General features: G+C 52.6%; 1 protein-coding gene across 4 annotated transcripts in view; it reads left to right on the top strand.

Moving 5' to 3' along the window:
- Window positions 1-22,781, top strand: part of LAMA5 (laminin subunit alpha 5) — an 85,038-nt gene that overhangs the window by 52,475 nt on the left and 9,782 nt on the right. For 2 of the 4 annotated variants that reach the window (XM_068700782.1, XM_068700780.1), the window contains exons 17-56: window positions 15-67; window positions 252-351; window positions 854-906; window positions 1,302-1,407; window positions 2,127-2,226; window positions 2,492-2,648; window positions 4,328-4,466; window positions 7,292-7,434; window positions 7,536-7,642; window positions 8,182-8,335; window positions 8,828-8,988; window positions 9,566-9,674; window positions 10,191-10,288; window positions 10,784-10,985; window positions 11,408-11,534; window positions 11,737-11,876; window positions 12,096-12,211; window positions 12,489-12,700; window positions 12,791-12,995; window positions 13,218-13,362; window positions 13,667-13,807; window positions 14,183-14,344; window positions 14,524-14,625; window positions 14,709-14,792; window positions 15,065-15,295; window positions 15,826-15,939; window positions 16,227-16,354; window positions 16,585-16,665; window positions 17,104-17,318; window positions 17,878-17,978; window positions 18,069-18,249; window positions 18,498-18,641; window positions 18,725-18,876; window positions 18,955-19,065; window positions 19,980-20,091; window positions 20,643-20,813; window positions 21,712-21,908; window positions 21,995-22,111; window positions 22,186-22,340; window positions 22,515-22,656. In XM_068700782.1, the coding sequence (XP_068556883.1) occupies window positions 15-67; window positions 252-351; window positions 854-906; window positions 1,302-1,407; window positions 2,127-2,226; window positions 2,492-2,648; window positions 4,328-4,466; window positions 7,292-7,434; window positions 7,536-7,642; window positions 8,182-8,335; window positions 8,828-8,988; window positions 9,566-9,674; window positions 10,191-10,288; window positions 10,784-10,985; window positions 11,408-11,534; window positions 11,737-11,876; window positions 12,096-12,211; window positions 12,489-12,700; window positions 12,791-12,995; window positions 13,218-13,362; window positions 13,667-13,807; window positions 14,183-14,344; window positions 14,524-14,625; window positions 14,709-14,792; window positions 15,065-15,295; window positions 15,826-15,939; window positions 16,227-16,354; window positions 16,585-16,665; window positions 17,104-17,318; window positions 17,878-17,978; window positions 18,069-18,249; window positions 18,498-18,641; window positions 18,725-18,876; window positions 18,955-19,065; window positions 19,980-20,091; window positions 20,643-20,813; window positions 21,712-21,908; window positions 21,995-22,111; window positions 22,186-22,340; window positions 22,515-22,656 (5,468 nt within the window). Of the gene's footprint in view, window positions 1-14; window positions 68-251; window positions 352-853; window positions 907-1,301; window positions 1,408-2,126; window positions 2,227-2,491; window positions 2,649-4,327; window positions 4,467-4,755; window positions 4,886-7,291; window positions 7,435-7,535; window positions 7,643-8,181; window positions 8,336-8,827; window positions 8,989-9,565; window positions 9,675-10,190; window positions 10,289-10,783; window positions 10,986-11,407; window positions 11,535-11,736; window positions 11,877-12,095; window positions 12,212-12,488; window positions 12,701-12,790; window positions 12,996-13,217; window positions 13,363-13,666; window positions 13,808-14,182; window positions 14,345-14,523; window positions 14,626-14,708; window positions 14,793-15,064; window positions 15,296-15,825; window positions 15,940-16,226; window positions 16,355-16,584; window positions 16,666-17,103; window positions 17,319-17,877; window positions 17,979-18,068; window positions 18,250-18,497; window positions 18,642-18,724; window positions 18,877-18,954; window positions 19,066-19,979; window positions 20,092-20,642; window positions 20,814-21,711; window positions 21,909-21,994; window positions 22,112-22,185; window positions 22,341-22,514; window positions 22,657-22,781 lie in introns of all 4 variants that reach the window. The other 2 variants (XM_068700783.1, XM_068700781.1) reach the window with 2 other exon arrangements.

The following is a 22,781-nucleotide window of genomic DNA, read 5'->3' as shown; positions in this document are numbered from 1 at the left end:
CCTCTCTTTTCTAGTGGGCTCCTGTAACCCTGCGGGGTTGATGACTGCAGATCCCTCACTGGCCCCGGTGAGTATCAAATGAACCTGCCAGCAGCTTGGGTCATTTTTTCACTTGATAACCTTTTTCTCACTTTGGGATGAATCCTTCCTTCAGGAAAACAGCCATTGTCCACTCAAGGGTAGCAGACACCATGTCCAGCCACTGTACTGCAAGTCCTCACCTGCTCCTTTCTCCTCCTCCCTTTCTCCAGGGCTCCTGTGCGTGTCGGGCGTACGTTGAAGGCCCAGCTTGTGACAGATGCAAGCCCTTGTACTGGAACCTGACTCCGGAGAATCCCTACGGCTGCACGAGTAAGGAAATGGCACATGCCCAGCCTCAAAAAGCCCCTTCCGTGCTGTAATGGTGCAAGACTCACACCTAAGCCTGTGGGGATCATTATTGCTGGATAGATGTGATAGCTTTCCTTCCTTTTTCCCAGTGAGACATGGGTCAAAGGTAGAGGTGTCTGGGGAGGGGGAGAGGTTAGAGCCCAAATCTTTCTGCTTGGTACAGAACGCAGGGCTCGTGCAGTGAGTTGTGCCATTCTCAGCCCTCCCTGCAGAGATTGCACACTTAGATTTTCATGGCCTGCTGTGCAGAAAAGTTGAATGTCTTCCACAGCTGTGTCTGCAACAGTAACTGCCCCAAAATGACAAGGGAGCCCTCGTGCAGTGCTACCCCCTGCTAGCCAAGTTCCCAGCTCCTCTTGTCCTAGTCGGTGTCCTTTGATGTGCTGGGGACTGTCACCCGTCAGGCTTCTCCTCAGGTGCTGATTGCTTTTCTTGGCTTTCTTGTTCATCTCCCCCTCTCCAGGCTGCAAGTGTGATACCAAGGGCACCATCAGCGGAATCGCGGAGTGCCAGCAGGTGAGTTTGCTCCTCTTTGCCTCTGGGCACCTCCCAGTCTGTGCTGTGCTGGGAACGTTTTGTCTCTGTCTCCAGCAGCTGCTGCTGGAGAAGCCTGTCCTGACGCTGAGCTCTCAAAGGTTGCACCACAATCTGTGCTTGCATGAGAACATAGGATTAAGACCTGTCATAAATTAGGCACCTAAATATTTCTGTGTCTGGCCCAGGATGCCTGGTTTTTTGTTTGCCTGCATTTTTGGGTAATTGCACTTATCTGGCCCACCCACGCACAGGAAGCATGAAACTCAAAGTGCTCCTCCAGTATCCCAGACTAGGACCCAAATAGCTGAGGGATGGCTCAGCCATGACGAGCAGCGGGAGGGAACAAGCTCTTCTTTCTGCCTGCTCTCTCCTAGGGCGACGGGCAGTGTTTCTGCAAACCAAACACCTGTGGCCAGTTCTGCTCAACGTGCAAGGATGGCTACTTCAGCATGGAGAATGCAAATTACTTTGGCTGCCAAGGTGAGTCCCCTTCTGGTGTGTCAGGTGAAGGGGGGAGGGCACAAAAGCTGGCCCTGAAACATGTGTCTGTACATACCCCTTGACTGGTGGCCTCGGAGGAAAGGAGCAGGGCATGTCCCACCTCCTGCTTTTGAACAAACCATGGGCCAGAGCAGGTGTGGGATCTTGCTGTGTATCTGGAGACCCAACTGGGTAGATGCTAGTGGACAAAAAGGACAAATGTCCATCACGCTGGGGAACAAAAGGCCAGGAAAGTCCTCTGGGTGCTGCTTGCCTCAGAAACTGGTGTGCTGAACCATCGCTCGCGTCCTTGCAGCTGCACCCCATCTTCTTCCTGCCGGGAGCAGGTGGATGTGGGGTTGGCTGCTCTCCATGGTGCCCATGGGAAGAGAGGAAGGAGGAGATCCGGCCGCTGTCGGCTGGCCCCACACGGTCCCGGAAGGGCTGGGAAGAGGGAGCGAGGCTGCTGCTGGCGGCAGGGCTGCGGCACCCGGCCGTGAGGGTTTGCAGACCTTGTTACTCCCGCAGCCGTCTGGAAATAGCTCGGCGCTGAGGTGGAAGAGGAGCTGGTCCAAGTGGGGCCAGGGCCAATATGAAAACGGATACAATGGAATAAAAATAGTGGCCCCAGCCTCCCCACCCGCTGGGGCGCGCCTTTGATTAGGGACCAGGAGCTCGTTAGCACGGGGGGAATGTAAACAGGCGCTTCCTGCCCACAGGCTGCCGCTGCGACGTTGGCGGGTCCCTGGGGCCATCCTGCGAGGAGCGGAGCGGAGCCTGTCGCTGCCGTCAGAGCACACGCGGCCCCACCTGCACTCAGTAAGCTGCTAGCACCTCAGGGTGCCCTCTCGTTCGCTACCTCGGGGCTGGTGGCCTCTGCCACCACTGGGATCGGGACCTGACCCTCCGGGCTGCTGCCACATCAGCCACGTGCATGGCAGAGCTGTCCTGCCCGAAGGGGTGGCATGCAGAAGGGTCCATCACTAACATCTAACACCTCAAAAGGCTCAAGGGAACATTGGTGAGCGGGTCAGGAGCTTTTCCTTCCAGATAACTAGGTAACGGTGCTCCTTCTCTTCCGCAGACCTGCCCGGGACCATTATTTCCCTGACCTTCACCACCTGAAATTTGAGCTGGAGGAAGGGACCACGCCAGCTGGCCGGGCCGTGCGCTTTGGCTACAACCCCCTGGAGTTTGAGGGGTTCAGCTGGCGAGGATACGCGCAGATGTCCTCCATCCAGGTACGCCTGCTGCCTCCGGCCCAGCCCAGCTCCCCTTGCAGAGGATGTGGCTGGTGGAGAGCTGACGTGCTTTTGGCACACATCTTTTACCCCAAGTGCTTCTCAAACCCCCAAAGTCACATGACAGCCAACATAAACAGCACAGGGAATATATATAGCCTGTTTGTGCAGATATTTCCTGTAGTGCTAGGGACAGCATAGACTGATGAGGGGAAAGATCCTAAACTGGGAGTCCCCTGACATCCTAATCCGGTTAGATAAAGGTGGTAGCTTGGTGATTACTTACAGGGATGTCTGTAAACACTGTATCTGGGTTTCCTTGTGGCTATTCCATCTGACTCTGCTCTTTCCTGCATCTCTCTGCATAACCTTCTCTCCCTTTTCCAAAAATAAATTAGATCCTTCTTTGCTGCCATGTCTGGCTTGGATCTCTTGTTACTGGTCTGCCTCTGCTCTTGCTGATAGATGGTTTGCCATAATGATGGTTTACACTAACCGGGAGTTGTCTGAGCCCCACAGATGAAGCTACTTCATCTGTTGACCTTTCTTTTATTTTTTTTTCTTGGGTGGATCCTTCTTCTGCATGGCACCTGCAGAAGCGTCACCTGTGTGCGTGTTTGGGGATGGGGTGCAGGGCAGTGATTCTCTGACAGTCTTGTCCCATGTAAGATGGTCCTTATTCTGGTGCATTTACTTTCAGTTTTCTTGGCTTTTTACATGCTTAAGTGAAATAACAGAGGGGACAAAAATATGAGCCATTTCCCGTTGAATTTGTACATAAGAGCTAGGCAACAAACTGCTGTAGGCTGCCTTGAGAAAACCCTAGCCTTAAGGTTTAAGTATGAAGCTCATGCTCAAGCTCGTAGCTTTGTTTTGCATCCAGCGTTGGCAATGAGATAGAAATAGGCCTTGGCAGAAGGTCAAGCTCATGGCTTTCTGCTGGCAGGTCTCTCGTGTAGTTTGCTCTTTGCAAGGTCCTTCCAGTTTGCTCTCCAGTGGGAAGCAGGTGTGTAACTGGAGCTTCAGGGAGTCTCCCCAGGCATAGCCCCTGCTTCACTCTTTAGGAAGAAGGGTATTTAAGCAGGTGCTTAGATCTCTTTAAAACGAGTAGGATGAAGCATCTACTTAGCTGGTACCTTCCCAAACAGTGTCCAGACAGGCGAAGGGCTGACACGTCCCTCAGTGGCACGTTCCCTTGGCACCACTAGTTCGTAGCGCTGCGGGTTTCTGGGGATGAGGCACCAGCTCCATTTGTAGCCTTCTCTGTAGGCATCTGGTCAGAGACCTGTAAGCACAGGAGCTTCAGGGTTTGGTCCCTGCTAGCTGGTTATGTCACAAAGCCCAGAAGCAACGCGCAGATGAGAAAAACAACTTCTTAAAACCTCTCCTCTGGCACGGCGTGTGCCCCAGGATAGCCGAATGACCCCGCTGTGCCAGAGAATCTTCCCCGTGGGGTTGGAGCCTCTCCACCCAACTCCTGACAGCAGTTTGTTCCCTCCGTGGGTGGCCCTGGAAGGGACAGCGTGGCAAGGCAGGGCCGATGTGCTTGTCTTCTCCTTGCGCTGTGGCATGTCGCTTTGGGAGCAGTGAGCCGAGCGGCTGCGCTTAGGCTGGTGGCTGTCGGCGGTGGAGGTAATTGAAGGTGTGCTCTGCTTCTCTCCCCTTTCTCTCTCCACCAGCCCAAGGTAGTGGTGACCCTCAATGTGACTTCCCCCGACCTCTTCCGCCTCGTCTTCCGCTACGTCAGCCGGGGGCCCGCCAGTGTGGAAGGGAGGGTCTCGGTCGTTGAGGAAGGAAAGTTTAATGTTTGTGACAACTGTAAGTGCATTTTTCGCTTCTAGCCTAACTCAGAGCATCCCACACTGCGACACTACTCCTCCACCCCCTTCTCCTGTCCCAGGTGTGCCCATCCCAAGTGTGCCCATCCCAAGCGTACCCATCCCAGACGGCCGGCCAGTGCTGTGCCCTGGGGTAGCAAGGGAGGGGGAAGCGAGGCAGGCAGGCAGGCAGGCAGGCAGGCGGGTCAGGCTCTCCCGCAGCGTGGGTGAGCGGCCAGGAGCTGGCCTCCCAGTGACATGTGCCCCATGTGCTTTTTTGCTTTTTGCAGAATAAAATCAGAGTCACTGTAGACGTGAAGGAGGCAGAGCTCTATCTGTTCCATGTCATCCTGAGGTATATTAATTCAGGAGGGGCCACTGTGTATGGCAAAATTACAGCTTATCAGCCACGAAGGAGAGGTAAGGATCCCAGACTGCCCTGCTCCCCTGCACCATCGCCACCTCCTCCCCATCCCAGGCAACCTTCTGCATCATCCTTTCCAGAAGACATTTCCATACGGCTTTATCCCATTAGTCCTGCCTTTCCAACTCAAAGGCTGATTTCAGCCTGCAGCCCCCTTTATTTAACGAAGCAGTGGCAGGCTGGTCCCAGTCCTGGGGCTGTGCATTGAGGACTGTTGTCAGCCAGGCTGTTGTTGGGTAAGGCTGCTGTACAGCTAGGTGCAGTCTCTCCAGCAAGGGTCAGAATCGCCTCAGTGCCCCAGGCAGAACTGAGCTGAGTTTCCACAAAACCAGAACAGGCCAAATGCTGGGAGCTGGATCCAAACTTTGGCTGCTGGGCATGGTTTTATTTCACAGATGCCCTCATGTGGCAGGCCTGCCCTTGCCTTGTGCTTCTCTCAAGCCAGGCTGCTGACTTTGCAGAGTGCAAGCTTTGGAAGTGACTTGGAATTGCATGTGTTATACAGGCTATGCACTCAGGTGGTTAGTTTCTTACCAAGGCATGAGCTGCTGGAGGGGAAGACGAGACACCAAAAGATGGCTGAACAAGCCTAGAGACCTGGGAATCGATTATTCTGGGAATCAGTGTGAGCAACATTGCATGGGGACAGAGCTGAAGCCATGCAAGTGCCTTAGGGCACAGCTGGCTGATTATTTTTACCCCTCTAACTCTGCAGTGACATTGTCCTCCTGTACAAGGCTGTTGACATCAGCTAACTAATGTATCAGTGTGAAGTTCTGTCCTCTGTCTTAAACTGACACAGAAAATGTTTTGCCTTTGATATCATATGCAAGGTTTGAAATGCCAAGATATTATTTTTCTACCTTTTTTGAGGGGGAAAAAAAAAAAAAGCTGGTTATTTTTATAGCCATACCACACAGCAGAAAGCCCAGAGAAGCATGAGCCACACTCATGCTTCAGGATCTGACCAAAGGTCTGGAAGTATTTAATCTTTTCTATCCAGCAGCAGAGCTCATTTGCCTCATGATGGGTTTCCCTCTTTGCTCAAAGGCAACACTTGGTTTTTGTAGTGTTGAAGGCAAACTGCCTGACCAATACAGCAGCAATGGGATCTAGGAGGGCAGCTTCCTTGGTAGGCCAAACTGGCTCCAGAAACACTGCCTGGGTAGAATGGGCTTCTGATGGTAAAGACAAGTGACTTGGAAAGAAACTGAAAGGACAGATTGAACCATTCTCTCTCTCCCTGCTTGAAGAAGATAAGTGAGAAGATGTGGCTTGCAAACAGGGAAGCCTTTTCCAGGTATATAATCTACTGCCCAATTTGTCCTGCCCCGCCTCCACAACCCCTCTCAGTTTGAGTTGTGCATCCAGTCAAAGGGATGTCACACTTCAGCTGCTCAGGAAATCTGTCCCATTGCCTGTTGAGGGAAATCTCTTCATTCCTTGCATCCTCACCTTTGCTTCCCATCTGAGAAAGTGAGGGCTTGGCCTCAGCCGGTGCCAGGTGTGTTGCAGACCTAGCACACAGAAGAGGCTGCCTTACCCCAGCAGCAGCACAAGTCCTCGCTATAGCTTCTGACCCTCTGCACTATGCCTTGATGCCCGTGTACCATACTAGGGTTGTCAGTGTGACATTCTCCACTTCTTCATCTCATCTGCTCCCCATGCAGCCACACTCAGTGAATCCTTCTTAATTGTGTGCTTCAAAACCCTCCTGAGACTGTAAACAGGCAGGCAGTCTGCTCCTAGGTGCTGTTTTCATTTTTGCATCCAAAGTTAATGAATTCAAAGGTTACAGAAATGTGTCAGCTGAGCCATGGAGCTGTTGAACTGCAGCAGGATCAGGACTAAAATCTCTTCTGTCCTGTCAGTTAAAATCAATGTCTAAATCTCAGGCACAGAGAGTTTATTGCTGGCAAGAAAGGAGCACAGACTGAGGGGCTGAGAGTTTGCCAGAAGGCAGGTATCTTGCCCGTGGAGCTGGGGTGAGAATACCCCTAAGGAAAAGTGTACCTGGGCAATTCTTTTTGTCTGTCTCAGAATAAATTCTTCACAGAGAACTTCCTTCTCTAGCAGGCAAACTGCTCTTTGGAATGCAGTACTCTGTGCTTTGCAGTCCAGGGAGGCAGAGCACACTGTGAGAGCCGTGGATTATCATCAAGGATTGCAGAGATCATTTTTTTTCTCCCATTAAGCTGCTGAGTAGATTTAGAGTGGATGCCTCTGTTACGGGTTGGTGTAGGATTGTGGTGCCTCTGCTACAGCAGCACCAAAAGAGCAGGAGCCCAGGACTCCCTGCTGCATTACAGAGCCACTCCCCTCAGCATAACCTCTGATTTGCAGCCGCAGGCTTCCCATCTCCTCCCCGATGCCCTCACAGCCTCTTGTCCCTCTCACTCCAGGTACAGAGCAGACCAAGCAGATTGTCTTTGCACCCAGCACAGAGCCAGCCTTTGTCACCGTCCCCCAGAACAGCTTTGGGGAGCCATTCGTACTCAACCCCAACACCTGGTCTCTGGTTGTTGAAGCAGAGGGTGTGCTGCTGGTAAGGAGCAGTCCCTGCACTCCGTCCACCATGGGGAACTTCAGTAGCTCCCCGGGGGCAGGTGTCCCAAACAGAACTAACTCTCCTATTTCTCCTCCTAGGACTATCTGGTGTTGCTGCCCAGCTCATACTATGAAGCTCCAATCCTGCAGCTAAAGGTCACGGAGCCATGTACATACCAGCCAGCCCCAGAACAAGCTACCCAGAAGTAAGAGTCCCCACGTCTTTGTGCTGTGTGAGATCTACTCTCTAGCTCCTCTTGGCATACAGGTCAAGACATACAGGTCAAGACATACACACAGTCCACATTCTGCGAGGGTCTGAATGCAGTAAAACTGCTTTGTGGAGTACTTGCCATGTTTGATAACATCTTGCCATGATTGATAAGACCATAGCCCCTTTGCTATGCTGGAATGTGTTCCCAGTGCCCAGGACCTCTCTGTCCATGTTGGCAGGAAGGCTGCTTGGATTCTGGACATTAGTTGTCCCCTCCACTAGTTGCAGTGATCATCAGTATAAAGAACATTGCAAGGGGAGAAGCTTTTTGTTGTTACTGCCCTTGGTGGCCCTATAATACACCCTGTCTTGCTCCACGCTACCCCGAGATGCTCCTTCGGGAGCTGGAGCCCTCATGTTGGACCAAAGCCTTCTTCAGATCTTGCTGGGATCCTGTCACACGGGTGCTCTTGACTCTTACAACTTTGATCTAACAGCAGTACTTTCCAAATTCTTTCTCAATGCTTTTAGCTGCCTCTTGTATAAGTACCTGTCTGTGGACGGCTTCCCTGCGGTGTCCGGGGTGGACGCGGTGTGCAGGCTGGATAACCGCTTACCCAGAGGGTGTCCCACGGAGCAGCTCACACTTTTCCATCCCTGGATGGCGACGTGCAGCGGCAACGATGTGAGTAGCACTTCTGTTCCACTCCTTGCACAAGTACTGTGCTCACTTCGTCCCCTCAGTCTCTCCTTGTACCCCCAGAGTGTTCCCTGAGAGTCTACAGCTTGCAGGTAGCAGAGTGATGATACTCTGCAGCCAAAAGAACACAGAAAGACAAACCTCAAGGTGTAAATCTGGAACAAATCTCTCTGAGCAAACAAGCAGCACGTGCCTTTGAATATGGGTTGTCCTGTCCTGATTCACTGAGCAGTAACTGCTCCACAGGGGCAAAGGGAGATCGATTTGAAGAGTAAAGCTGTGAACACCTTTGGAATCAGGATCACTTGAAATACCACAAATGAGTGCTGTGACATATCTCCTGCCATGAGAGGTGCAAACTCCAGCTTGTGCATGGGCTGTGCAGAGGAGGCTGGCTTGCAGCACAGGCATCCTGCATGCACTCGCTGTGGGGAGTGGGCCAGGAGACCCCCCTTCAATTGTCTCTCTGTCCTCCAGGTGGAAGTCCAGTTGTCGCTGCCTATTGCTCAGCCCGGACAATACGTGCTGCTGGTGGAGTACGCCAACACCAACGCTTTGCAGACAGTCGGCGTTGCTGTCAGCTCACCACACCTGGCCATGCAGCAGGGCACCTTCACCTTCTACCCGTGTGTCTACAGGTATGGGCAGCTCTGAGACAGAGAAGGGTTTCAATCTTCCTGTGACGTGGTGAGGACAGACTCCCTCAGTCGAGCTTTTTCTGCTTTATCACGTAAACAAAGAATGCTGCAGCTTTGTGTATCTTAGCTGTGTACCTCCAAACTCAGCCTAGCTGGACACAGTTTTAGTGACTGGCTGTCCCTGGAAACTACATGGTACCCCTGGAATACTACCTGTGCCGGCGTAGTCCTGTAGTACCTCTGCCAAGAGATGTATTGCTCCCTTTTACAGCTGGGTATGTTGTTAGGGGCCCTGATTTAGGGAACAGCCTACAGCAGGTTTATTGGAGCTGATGGTGCAGGTCAAACACTGTCCCTTACAATAGAAGTGTCTGATTTCAGACTGCAACCTTTGCAATAGGAAACAAATGTCTGGGCTGTCCTTGGGAAACTTCACTCTTATGATTTGCCAGAAAAGGCATCAAAAAAGATTTACAGGGACTTTGTATAAATGCCTTCAGGACATATAGCTGGCAAGACAAGAAATAGATCATGACCCTGCTCAAGGCTGGCCTCAAAATCTGTGTTTGTCTCCCAGTTTCCTTTGTCGAGGGATTGCTGTAGATTCCCAGAGCCGCTTGGCAACTTTTGAACTTACCTCGGAGGCCACAATTCGGTTCATCGCTGATCTGGCTGACTTCTTCCTGGTAAGGCTCCCTGTGAGGGCAGCTCTGTTTGCAGGTTGCAAGGAGGAGAGGCAGGAGCAGCACCTACTCTGTAGAAGGGCTTTCTGCTCCTCACTGGGCTGGACACTAGATCTCCATCTGAGTCATGAGCAGTCCAAGGTGGAGAGTGTGCTCAGCAGTGTTGTGAAATAGATCATGAGACGTGGGTTTGGGAGAAGGTGGTCAGAAGAAGCTGCCCTTTGCAGAGGAGGCTCTGAGCAATGTGACAGTGCCTCTTCCCATTTTACCTGGAGACATTCTCGTGATTGCTTAGCTGAGGATAGAAGAAGCCCATAAATACATGGAGCTCCTAAACACCGTAGGGCTTGTACCAGGGAAGGAGGGGCAGTAAGCAGGGGTGCAGCCTGCTGTGCATTAGCCAACATGTCTGACAAGGGGGGTGTTCAGTATGCTAAAGGTGGACTCCAAAGCTGCTGTGGAGTCACAGTGGCAAAGGCTGTTGTGTAACCAATTGTCCCTCTTTCTCATGCCCTACAGCACAAGGTGTACCTCGTACCCGCTGCTCAGTTCACCATGGAGTTTGTCGAGCCAAAGGTGCATTGCATCAGCGTCCATGGCACGTTCTCATCCAACAGGTAACAGAATCCCTCGGGATTTTAGTGTGAATGTGGCTATTCTCAAAAGCCCTCTTAAATTCTTGCCACTGGAGAAAGAAATCTCTGGTGTAGGAGGCTGCAGTGAAGCTCCTCACCCATGGCCACCAAGCAGGCAGTGATGGAGCAAAGACTGGAAGTCAGGCAGCAGCTCCTTTCCATAAACACCACGTTGCTTCCTGGGGCAGATCCTCAGCTGTCATCATGAACAGGCTTTCTTGTGCTTGCTCACATATGGCAAGGGACACTCACTATATCCAAATTCTTAATGCTGCCCTAAATAAATATTTGCACATGAATTAGCCTTTGCAAAATTTTTGTTCTTCCTGCTGAGCGTGTGTCCCAGAGCTCCAGGTTCCAGTAGAAAGTTCTCCCTCCGCAGGCGTCCTTCATAATCCTAAAGGTGTTATAGGGTGTGCTTATCCTGCCAGGATCAGCAAAGCCTCTCTCCTAACATCCCATCTTCTTCTTTTGCAGCAGTTCCTGCATTCCCTCAAGGTTTATGAAGCTTTCCCAGTCAATCATTTTGGAGGGGGGGCAGGCTCTGCCCATTGCCTCTGATGTCCCCCTGGCTCAGGCAGTCCATGTGGTTCCAGCCGGGGTCCCGCTGGAGCCTGCACCTCGGCCTCCCACAGCTGTGGACCCTGCTGCAAAACTCATCCTCCTGCAACAGCCCCAGGTAGCAGCGTGGGCGTGGGGTGGGCTTTTGTGGTGGTGCTGTAACACTGGACAGCTGGGCATGGAACAGTTTTCATTCTTTATTCGGTAGCTTTAACAATTTAGCAGTTAGTCTTTTCCGAATTTAATCAGGACTTTAAACTTGTCCCTGAACCTGTAATTCCCGTGGGCTCTCCTGTCTTACCTCCCTCCTGCCCTGCTTGTTTTATTGGACTCCCAGCTGTGCAGGTGGTACTGTTAGAAAGGGGAGTGAGGAGGAAAGGGAGGCTGATTCACCAAATGTCTGACTGTTACCTGACAGTTGTGCAGTAGGAGCACAAGTCTGTGCAATAGTAAATGAAAAACAAGCAGGCCTAAGTGCGGGCATCAGATTTAATTTTATTTATTTATTTATTGTCTCTCTGTTCTCATGTTTGGGGCCAGGATGCTGTTGTGTTCAACAGCCAGATTCAGAACCTGGGACGCTACGCCTTCATCCTGCACTACTACCAGCCCAACCACCCCACCTTCCCTGTGGAAGTGTTAATCAACGGGGGGCGCATCTGGCAAGGTGAGATGAGCAGAGCCCTGGGGAAAGCTATTGACAGGCAGCAGCTCTATAAGAGGGGTCCCAGAAAGTTTTCTTGCTAGAGAATAACTGGGTTCTCTGAGGAATGTAAGCATGAAGACAGACTCTCAGCTCTTTCAGACTGGGAGGATGTGGTGGGGTCTGCAAGGGAAATGCGAGACCAAGAGGTTTGTTGTTTATTCAGGTCAGACCAATGCTACTTTCTGTCCCCATGGCTATGGGTGCCGGAGCCTGGTAGTTTCTGAGGACCAGATTATCCTGGACGTTACTGATAATGATCTGACTGTGGTGGTTCGAGTGCCAGAGGGCAAGCAGCTGTGGTTGGTGAGTCTCACTCTGGGAAGCCCGTTGGCATGCTGAACCAGGCTCCAGCAGGGCTTGGGGATTTTTGCATCTGTGTCACCATAAGAATGTTTCCCACCATCCTCAGTTTCTGAACTGCCTCTGAAAGTTGCAATCTCCAGTGCTAGTGGCGTAGAATTGTGGGCAGGATTCACATCTGTCCAGCTCAGCTCAGCCTCACCCATCTTGTCCTTGCTGCAGGATTACATCCTTGTGGTGCCAGAAGACAGCTACAGCTCTCAGTACCTGCAGGAGGAACCCTTGGACAAGTCCTATGACTTCATCAGCAGCTGTGGCATTAACAGCTTCTACATCAAGTGAGGCTTTGGGTGGCTGCTCTGCTGTACGAGTGCTGCATGCTCCACAGAAAGCAACAGCCTTTTGCCTTTGCAGGCACTGTGCGTGGCAGGGGAGGGCTCTGGTTAATGCTTTCCTTATCTACTGACCAAACCCAGGGGTGTTTGGGGGATCTCAGTGTCACAGGGCTCTCCATCCCACCAGTTCGGTGTCTCTGTGGGACATCCTGATGGATTTTGGGGTGGTGGGAAGGTTGGGAGGGCATGCCAGAGTGACTCCTCCTGCCTTTCCCTGCAGTCCCAGCACATCGTCAAGGTTTTGCCGCGACTCTGCCATCTCCCTGTCCCTCTTCTACAACAACGGGGCGCAGCCCTGCCAGTGCCATGAGGCCGGGGCACGGGGCAGCCAGTGTGAGCCCTTCGGTGGGCAGTGTCCCTGCAAGTCCAACGTCATCGGGCGAGAGTGCTCCCGCTGCGCCACCGGCTACTGGGGCTTCCCCAACTGCAGGCGTAAGTTGTCCTGTCTCCTGCTCTGGCTGTTTTGCCTTTGGCTGCCTGGGTCTTGCCCTCCTAAACACAGCTTCTTTCTGCCTCTTCCAGCCTGTGACTGTGGGACACGTCTCTGTGACGAAGTGACGGGGCAATGCATCTGCCCTCCGCACACCCTGAAGCCAGAATGCGTTGTCTGTGAGCCCCAGACCTTTGGCTGCCACCCCCTCATCGGGTGCGAGGACTGCAATTGCTCTCGGCAGGGCGTGCAGGAGCTGACAGAGCCGGGCTGCGATGTGGACAGCGGGCAGTGCAGGTGAGGGAGCCCTGTCCCTGCCCAGGGCACACCTGGCAGCTTCTCCAGTCCCCGGGGGAGTGACTGGACGCATTGGCAGGCTGCAGGGAGGAAACAGACAGGATGGGGAAGTCCTTGTCAGCACTGTGTCCCTGCCAGCACGGATGAAGCTCTAAAAAATCCAACTGATCCTCACACAGCAGCGTGTGAGGTTTCTAATGCTGCATCATGTGTCCTGTGCAGGTGCAAGCCCAATGTCATAGGGCGTCAGTGCGACCTCTGTGCCCCCGGCTACTACCACTACCCCAACTGCCAGCGCTGCGACTGCCACCCAGCTGGCACGGAAGCGAGCACGTGCGATCCGGTCACAGGGCAGTGTCACTGCAAGGTCAGTCCTTCAGCATTTTCACGTGGTGCATTTCTGCTCGGCTCGAGTCTCCTTGCTCTGGCAAAATGTTCAGCATGGGGGGCTACGGGTGTCTGGTGGGCCAAGAGGGAGCTGGACTCAAGGAGTAGTTTGTTCAGAACACCCTGAAGAGCTTCTTTTCCCTATTTTTCCTGGCTGCAAGGGCTCACTTATCAGGCAGTTGCTGGGGAGCCAGGCAGTCCGTACCACTCATACAGCTGTCTCTGTCTTCTGCTAAGGCCTAGCAAGGAGCTGCTGACACTGTTGAGCTTTGCTTGTCTTCCAGGAAAATGTGGAGGGCCCGAGGTGTGACCAGTGCCGCCTGGGGACATTTTCTTTGGACGCCAGTAACCCCAAGGGTTGCACCAAGTGTTTCTGCTTCGGTGCGACCGATCGCTGCCGCAGCGCTGAGAAGTACAGAGCCGAGGTAAGGGGGCTGATGAGTTGTGTTCCCATCTGCCTGGCTCTCTGCTGCCTCGGGGTCTCCATCCCACACTGATCTTAACCCTCTAGAAGACAGGCTGTGAGGAAGGTTATTTGTCATCCTGTGCCCATCTCCCACTTTCAGCCCCTTTTCCTGGTCCCTGGGGCCTCGTAGGGTGGAAAGGCATAGTAGGGTTATGCCACGTGGGGCTGGAGCTCAGCTTCCCAGTGGCTTCATCAAGATGCATGGGAGGTTGTGACCCTCTTGGCATCCTTTCAGCTATACTGGAAAGCGTCAGCGCCCAAATACATTTTGTAGCTCCAGCAGGCCACAGTGAGGGCTCTCTGGAAAACACATATGGTTGTTCTTTCCCTGCAGTTCGTCGACATGAACGGGTGGCTCTTGCTGAGCAGTGACCGCCAGGAAGTGCCAACATCCCTGAGCCTGCAGGAGCAGCTCCTCCGCGCTGATCTCAAGAACCTCCCAGATGCCTATCAGGAGCTCTACTGGGTTGCGCCCAGCTCCTACCTCGGGGACCGGGTAAGAACACAGTGAGAGCGGGACCAGCAGCCACACACATCCCTGACAACACCAACGTGCATGCCAGCAGCGTGCCCACAAGCATGCAGGCATGGCTCACTCGTGATTGAGCACAGACAGCTCTGACTCAGGTCCTGGTGTGGACTTGCAGCAACGTATGTGATTTGTTTCTCCCTCAGGTTTCCTCATACGGTGGGTACCTGCGCTACGAGCTCCACTCCGACCCCCGGAGGGGCGACGTTTTCATTCCAATGGAGTCCCGCCCCGACGTGATCCTGAAGGTGCAGCCCGAGAAATTCTCTGGTGACTCGTGCTACTGTGAGCAGGATGAGGTGGTGACTGACACTTTTCTTGCTGTTCCCAGGGAAATCAGATGAGCATCATGTTTCTGGAAGGCTCCTACCCATCCCCAGGGGGAGTACATGAAGGTCAGCTGCAGCTGGTGGAGGTGAGTTTGCACACGTGTGTACCACGTTGTGTTCAGATGCTACTGAAAGGACAAGACTAGCATGTAGGCAGAAGGGAGGATTGTTTAGCTCAGTATTTTTATTGCTGCCTATTGCAGCAGAACTGGCTGTGAAAATCCGGGAACTGTTTTACCTGTGCAAAGGGGAGACATCCCAACAGCAGGGAAGTGAAGGTTAGGCTGGATGTCCAAGTGCCTGGAACAAAATACAGGCTTATATTTTCTGTCAGTAATGTCAGGTCTTCTCCCACTAGGGTAACTTCAGGCACACGGAGACGCACAACCCTGTGTCTAGAGAGGAGCTCATGATGGTGCTGGCAAACCTGGAGCAGCTGCAAATACGGGCACTCTTCTCACAACTCTCCTCATCTGTGTCCCTGCGCCGTGTGGTCCTGGAGATTGCAACGGATACAGCTACGGGCATCCAAGCCAGCAACGTGGAGTTGTGCTTTTGCCCAGCTAACTACCAGGGAGACTCCTGCCAGGTAGGGGCAAAAGGGCACGCGCCATTCCAGGCAGAGAGTAGTTGAACAGCCACCATTTGGGGCCTCAGACACCCGTCGTGCTTGCTGCAGGTGGCAGTCCATGGGGCTTGGATCATTGACCCTTGAGGACTTCAATTTTAATCGCAGCTCAGTTTGTGTCTGAGGAAGGAACAACATCTCTCAAGCTCCTCCGCACCAGCCTGCTCACAGCTTCCCTTCCACCATAGCACAGCACACTGGGGAGACATGAATTAGCTGCATCTGGCCTCTTGGAAAAGGCTGGATGGGGAAATTGTTCAGGTGTTGAAGACCAAAATCAAGTTCTAGCAGTATCTTGGAGTAGGTCCTACTGCCTGTGCAATTATCTCTTACTGATGAGGAATGGAAAAGAGCTGCATGGAAAAAATCTTTGTTTGCTTTTAATCTCTTCTCTATCTATACAGCCCTGTGGAAATTCTGTCATGGAAACTAAATCAGTCTCTGCTTTGTCAGGCTGTTTTTCACGTCTCTGTCTTCTCCTCTCTCCTCAGGAATGTGCGCCAGGTTACTACAGGGACACCAAGGGGCTATTTTTGGGAAAATGCATCCCATGTCATTGCAATGGCCACTCAGATCAGTGCCTGCCAGGGTCTGGGATATGCCTTGTAAGTAAACAGTGCACCAGCATGGTATTTTGGGCTTGGAAGAGCTGTAGTGTGTGATTAAAAAAGCTCTTCACGTGCAAACTGCATCAGTGGGACCGCGCTTGAATCAGAGCATTAGCTGCACGTGCCATTTCAGGGGTGGTCCCACTCAGGGTCAGCCTCAGGTGAAAAACAGTTTTAGGAAAGAGGAAGGACCAAAGCATTCAGATATCTGGTGGGGAATTGTCTGTGCGAGCCACTGTTTCCTGCTGTCAGTGCTGAGCCCGCAGCCTGCCTTGTCCTTGCAGAACTGCCAGCACAACACGGAAGGAGATCACTGCGAGCGGTGCAAGGACGGCTACGTGGGCAGCCACTCTGCTGAAGGGTCCCTGCAGTGTGTCGGATGTCCATGTCCTCTTTCCGTTGCCTCCAACAAGTGAGCACCCTTGAGTAGAATTGCCTGTTTGCCCCCCCTCCCCATTTAACTGCTGGGAACCAGACTGGCCCACGTCAGGGCACTGGTTTGGTGCTGGGGGGTGCGCCTTGTCCGTGGCCCCAAACCCACTCTCCTGCCCGAGGTCCCAGCAGTCCACACCAAGTAACTGACCCCCCGGCACCACGTCAGTGAGGTGCCTGCACCTTCCCATTCACCCCTTGTCGTTGCAGTTTTGCTGTCGGTTGTGTCCGCAAGGGCTCCAACATGCAGTGCCTCTGCAAGCCGGGCTACGCGGGACCCAACTGTGAGCGGTAAGGGTGGTGGCACCCATGTTTCTGGGGCCACAGCCACGCTAGTCCCATGCCGTGGCAGAACAAAAGTTGTTCTAGTAGAAACTGCAGAGGGAACAGTGGCCTTGCCCCCAGTGTGATTTGCTCTGGCAGGAATCCTTTCAGTCCCTTTCAGCCTGCAGATACCCCATGGCTCTCTTTACTGCTGATAAATTGTGTTACTGGGGCTGCATTGCTTAGCTGGGCTCTGCCTTAACTTGCAGCCTGTGATAAAGGCACCTTACTGGGGTATCCTAAGGGAAAACACAAAGTGCTTTGAGATCCCAGAGGGCTGCATCAATTGCAAGTGTTGGATGCCCTCACTCTTATAATTGCTCAAGACTGAAGTGTGGTGCCAGCAAGAGCTCTGAGGATCCCTGCAGTGCCCTGGCTGTGTTTTAACTTGCTGTGTTTCTCCAGGTGTGCCCCAGGATACTACGGCAATCCCTTGGTGATTGGCAGTTCGTGCCAGCCCTGCGACTGCAGCAGGAACACGGATCCCAACATGCTCTTCAGCAGCTGTGACTCCCTGACGGGTGCCTGCACGGGGTGCATGCACCACACAGCCGGTGCACGGTGCGAGGTCTGCGCCCCTGGCTTCTATGGGGATGCAGTGACAGCCAAGAACTGCACGCGTGAGTGGGGCAGGCAGCAAGCGCTGTGGGGAGAAGGTGGACAGGCAGACCTTTGATATGTCAAGAGCCTTGGATGAGCTGCGCATTGCCTGGATGAGTCATGCGCTCAGTTACACACGTGCCAGGACAGGCAGCCTCTAAAGATGATGATAAAAAAAAAAAAAGAAAAAAAAAAAAAAACAGCTCTAAAAACGTGCCCTCCAGCATCACAACTCCAAAACCTCCAATCCACCCGTCTGTAGGCTGCCAAGCCGCACCCAGGCTGGAACAGTCTTGCTCCAAGCAGCTACTGCAGCAGCGGTGCTGGTGCTTCCCCGGGAGTGTGGGTGTGCACGGCCCACTCCCAGCACCGCTCAGGAGCAGCAGCTTGAAAAAAAAAGGGCTGTCCTGGGCGAGGGCAATGGGAATAAATAGTCAGTTGGAGCAGGTCCAAGAGGTGAGGGTCTGTGGTAGTCAGAAACGTTCCCTGGGGGTTCCCTGTCAGGAATAAGGGGGCTGGGGAGTAGCTGACCGGTCTCTTTGGTTCAGCACATAATTGGGTGTATCTTTTCCCTGGCAGAGTGCAACTGTTCACCTTGCGGGACTGACTCATGCCACCCACAGACTGGCCAGTGCTTCTGCAAGGCCGGGGTGACAGGCCAGCACTGCGACCGCTGCCAGGTGAGGGTCACCTGTGTGCCGTGACGGTGCCCGTGCAGGCACACGCCTGCCCTCTGTCAACGGGGCACCCGCTGACCTGCTTTTCCCTAGGAGGGGTACTACGGCTTCGAGGGATGCTCCGGCTGCCAGAGGTGCGACTGCGACGTCGGTGCTGTGGGGAGCAGCTGCCACGTGCAGACGGGACAGTGCAGCTGCCTGCCCGGCGTCAGCGGCCTGCGCTGCCAGCAGTGTGCCCCCGGCTACTGGGGCTTCAGCGAGAGGGGCTGCAGAAGTGAGTCCTGCTGCTGGGTGCCTCACGTGGAGGAGTGGGACAAGGTTTTGGTGGCATGTGTGCTTGTCAGATTGTTAGGGGAGGAAAACAACTAACTGCTGTTTGGGGAAGCCCCTGGTAGTGCCATGCACGTAGATATCCAGAGATGCAATTGCACAGCTGGAATAAAACCACCTCTTCCCCTCCCTCCGGCGTGGCACCAGCACAGAGTGATGACACGGGCCTTTCCCTGTTGTTACACTTGGCAGAGTGTGAGTGCAGAGGGGGCTCCTGTGACCCACGCACCGGGGAGTGCACCTGCTCCAACGGGCTGACGGGGAAGCAGTGCGACGTCTGCATGCATGACTACGAGATCCCGGTGGCCAACGGCCCAGACAGCATGAGGTGTGAAGGTCAGTGTCCTGCAGTGCTGGGGAACGAGGTGCGGGAAGCCCTGGGAGAGGGCCCCGTGCTGAGCACTGCATTCCCCTGGCAGTATGTGATAGCTGTGTCCTGCTTCTGCTGGAGGATCTGCAGAGCATCGAGATGTCCTTGCCCTCCATCCGCAACCAGCTGGTCAACCTCAACGCCAGCTCCATTGCCTGGGCTCGCCTCCACGGCCTCAACAGTACTCTGGCATCTATCGCTGTACGTGCAAGGTAGAATGCTGGTTTTTGCCTGTGCTTGCTGGCCCGTTGGCCTAATTTCAGCTTTTTTTTTTTCCAGAACCAGATGCGTGAGTACCAGAGAGCTGTGAGCAAGGTCAGGCAAAGGGCTGATGAGCTGGAGGATGAGAACACGGACCTCACACAGGACTTGAATGCACTGCAGCACAAAGTAGGACACTTCTCCATCTCCCTCCCCTTGCCAGAGCAAGAGTCCCCCCATTTTATCTAAAATGAGGGCTTTGAAGGCTGTGAGGAACCTAGTTCTGGCAGGATGGATCTGCTGCTCAGCCCAGCTGTAGGTGTTGGGGTGTCTTACTCAGGTGCCCAAGTTACATTACCTGCATTGCTCCACTGGGGGGCTGTTAAACTTCTTGTGACATCGATGGCTGTTTCTTGGTTTAACACTTGCTTTTGAAGGGGTTCCGTATTTAACCAGTAAAAATAAATACAATAAAATGTAGTTCACAGAAGTAGCATATGGGAGGGAACGTAAATGTCCAAGTCTATCTTGGTTGTATCCCTGTGGCAGGGAGAAGCCATGCCCCATCAGCAAACAAATAAACCCTTTTTATTTGTTTTATACAAATATTATATTTGTATATAATGTTATACAAATATTATATTTATATATAATCCTAGTTATCCTTAGAGGCCTCAGTACTGCACACATTTTGCAAGGTGCAATCGGTACAGTCTAGAAAATCTACCTGTGTCTTCAGAGAATTTGTAAACTGAGCAGAATTTGATTTCATTTATAATCTCCCTGGTTTCTAAACCTTTTCCTGTGTCACAAGCAAGAGCGCAGGACAGAGATGTCCTCTGTGGTCTTAGAACCATTTCAGGATCCAGAACCTAGTGCACCAGGAGCTTCACTTCTCATTTGTGCTCCTGTAAGGTAGTAAATAAGACCATCAACACATCACAGGAGTGCAGCAGCAGGTAGCTGTTGCAGGAGGTGTGATTTCAAGGAGCTCAAAAGCTGTGTATTCCCAGCCTCCTGTATTTTTTTGGAACATCATACCCTCTGATGGGTCACGTTAAACATAACTTACACTTGAGCTAAGCCAGTGTTTTGTGTTTTAGATGACAATGACTCACAGAAAAGCAAACCATTTAGATGAGAATACAAGAGAGACTTACCAGAGAGGGGAGCAACTCCTGCTGGATATCCGGAGTATTCAGAAAAGCATTGGAGGTAGGTAAAGAAGCGTCCCTGCTTTGTGGGTTTTTCCTGCTGGGAATTTTGCTTTGCAAACAGCAGAGTGCTGCATTACTTAGAAAGGGCCCATGGAAAAAAAAAAAAAAAAAAAAAAAAAAGAAGGGGAAATGCAAATGTAGTGGAGATCCTCCCAGACTGATGGCTATTTAGGTAAACCAGAGGTTATTGTGAGTCCCAGCTGTCTGACTGAATGCCATCTTTGGAAAATATACGTGAAACTTGAGCACAAATGTTATTAAAATGCATAAAACTGTTGCTTCAGGAGAGATTTAGCAAAACAAGGAGTGACTGGATCGCAGAGAGGCAGCAAAATCACAAGAAGGTGTTTGGGATGTGGCGTGTATTAGTGGTAGTGGTCAACAAGACAGAAACGTGGCAATATACCTGTGTAATCTTGAAATTTGGGTGCCTGAGTACAGAACAAAGGCTGTCTGCATTTTGGTGAGGGTGATGTAAGAGATGGGCGGTCTCAGAGGGTTGTGAAGGGACCAGGGTCTTGGTGCTAACAGGACTGGATTTCTCTGCAGACTTGGTGCGGCAGATGGCCCAGTTCGGGGCAGCAAACACCAGTACCACCTCCACTGAGGAGTTTCGGCAGAAGATGGCTGAGGTGGAGAGGATGCTGAGGGAGATGAAGGAGCGGAATCTGGGCAGCCAAGAAGAGCTGGCGAGGCGCGAGCATGAGGAAGCTCAGAAGCGTGAGTCCAGCTCAGAGGCACGGGACAGAGCTGTGCAGCCCCTGCTTGGTTTGGTTGTTCCTGACAGCCTGGTTTGGAGCCCTTGCAGACACTACACATCATGGGCATGTTTGGAGGGTGTGGTTATTCAAACAGACACCCCTAACAAGTATCACAGTAATTTCTGGGTCTTCTGTGACACTCCAAGGGGATCACTTTTTTTTTATTCCCCTCAAAATGAATTTCACAGCAAATTGTACTGAGTGGTTTGGTTTGATGACCAAAAATGACAAAAGTTAGAACCAGGAGTTAGCATTTATCATGTAAGCATCGTGTGTGGATGTGATTGACTCACCTTATGTTTCTTCACTGTCCCAAGAGAGTGGTTCAGAATAATACCTGGCAGCCCCCTATCCTCAGCAGCCCTGCCATCCCGAGGGCTTCCCTTGCAGGACCAAGGGGTCACATTCTGCTCCCATGCAAAGCTCTGCTGCATAACCAGGCAGACCAGCTATTGCAGGGAGTTGAGTGCTTCTGATTAGCAGACAGTGGCAAAACATAATTGAGCAGTTATCAACTGGAATTATAAAACGTCTCTCACTAGAAATGAGTAAGTGCAATGGGAGTAATCAAGCAGTGGAATGGGACTCAGGTAGAGGTTCTCCATCATATGGAGCCTTAGAGGCATGGCTGAGCGTCTTTCTGAAAGAGATGCTCTCTCTCTCACCAGCACTGAGAATTTTTAGACAATATTAGATGAGATCCTATGCTGAAAGAGGAAGGGAGGGAGGATAGTCACTTCGGGTCTTGATAGCAACAAAGTGAGACCAGCATTAGGCTTTTCCACAACCAAGCACAGAAAGAGCCCTTTAACACAGGAGGGTGGCTTAGTGACAGTTCTCACCTCCTCTATTCTCAGTGTTGCATCGGGTGAAGCACGAGTTTCATTCCCACTGGGAGTCCAACCGGGACCTGGTGAGCAGCATCCAGGACCGTCTGGCCCAGCACAGCTCCCAGCTGATGGATCTCCGCGATGCCCTCAACGAGGCCGTGAACAAGACCAGGCAGACAGAGGACTTGAACAGTCTGAACCGCAACAACCTGGAGGAGAGTCAGGTAGACCTTCACCACATGTTCTGCCCAGCAGTGAGGGGTTCCTGCCCTGGCCCCACTCGCTCCTAACTCCACGTCTCTGTGTCCAGCAAAAGAGCCGTGAGCTCCAGAAGCAGTACGGGTTGGTGCAGGAGACCCTGAGGATGGCTGAGGACTCCCTGGCCCAGGTCTCCAACTTCCTACAGAAGATGGAGAGCGCAAAGGAGGTGAGTGATGGAGTTGCTTTGGTATGGGCAGAGCACAGTGGGGCAGCCCTAGGGAGTGACACATGTCCTTGCAGGAGTACGAGAAGCTGGCAGCACTGCTGGATGGAGCGAAGCTGCCCCTGACAGAGCGGGTCAAGAAATTCTCCCCAGCCAGCAGCAAGATCCCCATCGTGGAGCAGGCGGAGGAGCACGCCCGGCTCCTGAGCGAGCTTGCCAAGAACCTGTCCAGGTGAGACATCCCCCCAGCTCCCTGGTCCTGCCTCTCAGTCTGTCACCACCCAACCTTCACTTCTGAGGGTTGGGGATGAGAAACCACAGCCCCTACATTGCAGCAGGGGAGCAGTGGCGTGTTGTCTCCAAGGCTTTAGCTCCACAGGCTTGACAGCTTTGTCTTCCAACACAGCATTATCCAGGGCACAAACCAAGATGGTTTTATCCAGAGGGCGATTGATGCCTCCAACGCCTATGCCAGCATCATTGAAGCTGTGAGAAAAGCTGAGCGAGCAGCCCATGATGCCGATGAGGCAGCTGGCGAGGCTTTGATGGTACGTGCTGTGCAGATGAGCAAAAGACAAATTCCCTCAACGGTCCTGCAGCTTTTCACACCCACACATAGTGGTCTTCTGCCCCCTCCCTCTGAGACTTCAGCACTTTGTTCTTTATCAGAGAA

Source organism: Anas acuta, chromosome 16 (genome assembly GCF_963932015.1).
Source record: "Anas acuta chromosome 16, bAnaAcu1.1, whole genome shotgun sequence".
Classification (NCBI taxonomy): domain Eukaryota; kingdom Metazoa; phylum Chordata; class Aves; order Anseriformes; family Anatidae; genus Anas; species Anas acuta.
This window is presented reverse-complemented; position numbering and strand designations above follow the sequence as displayed.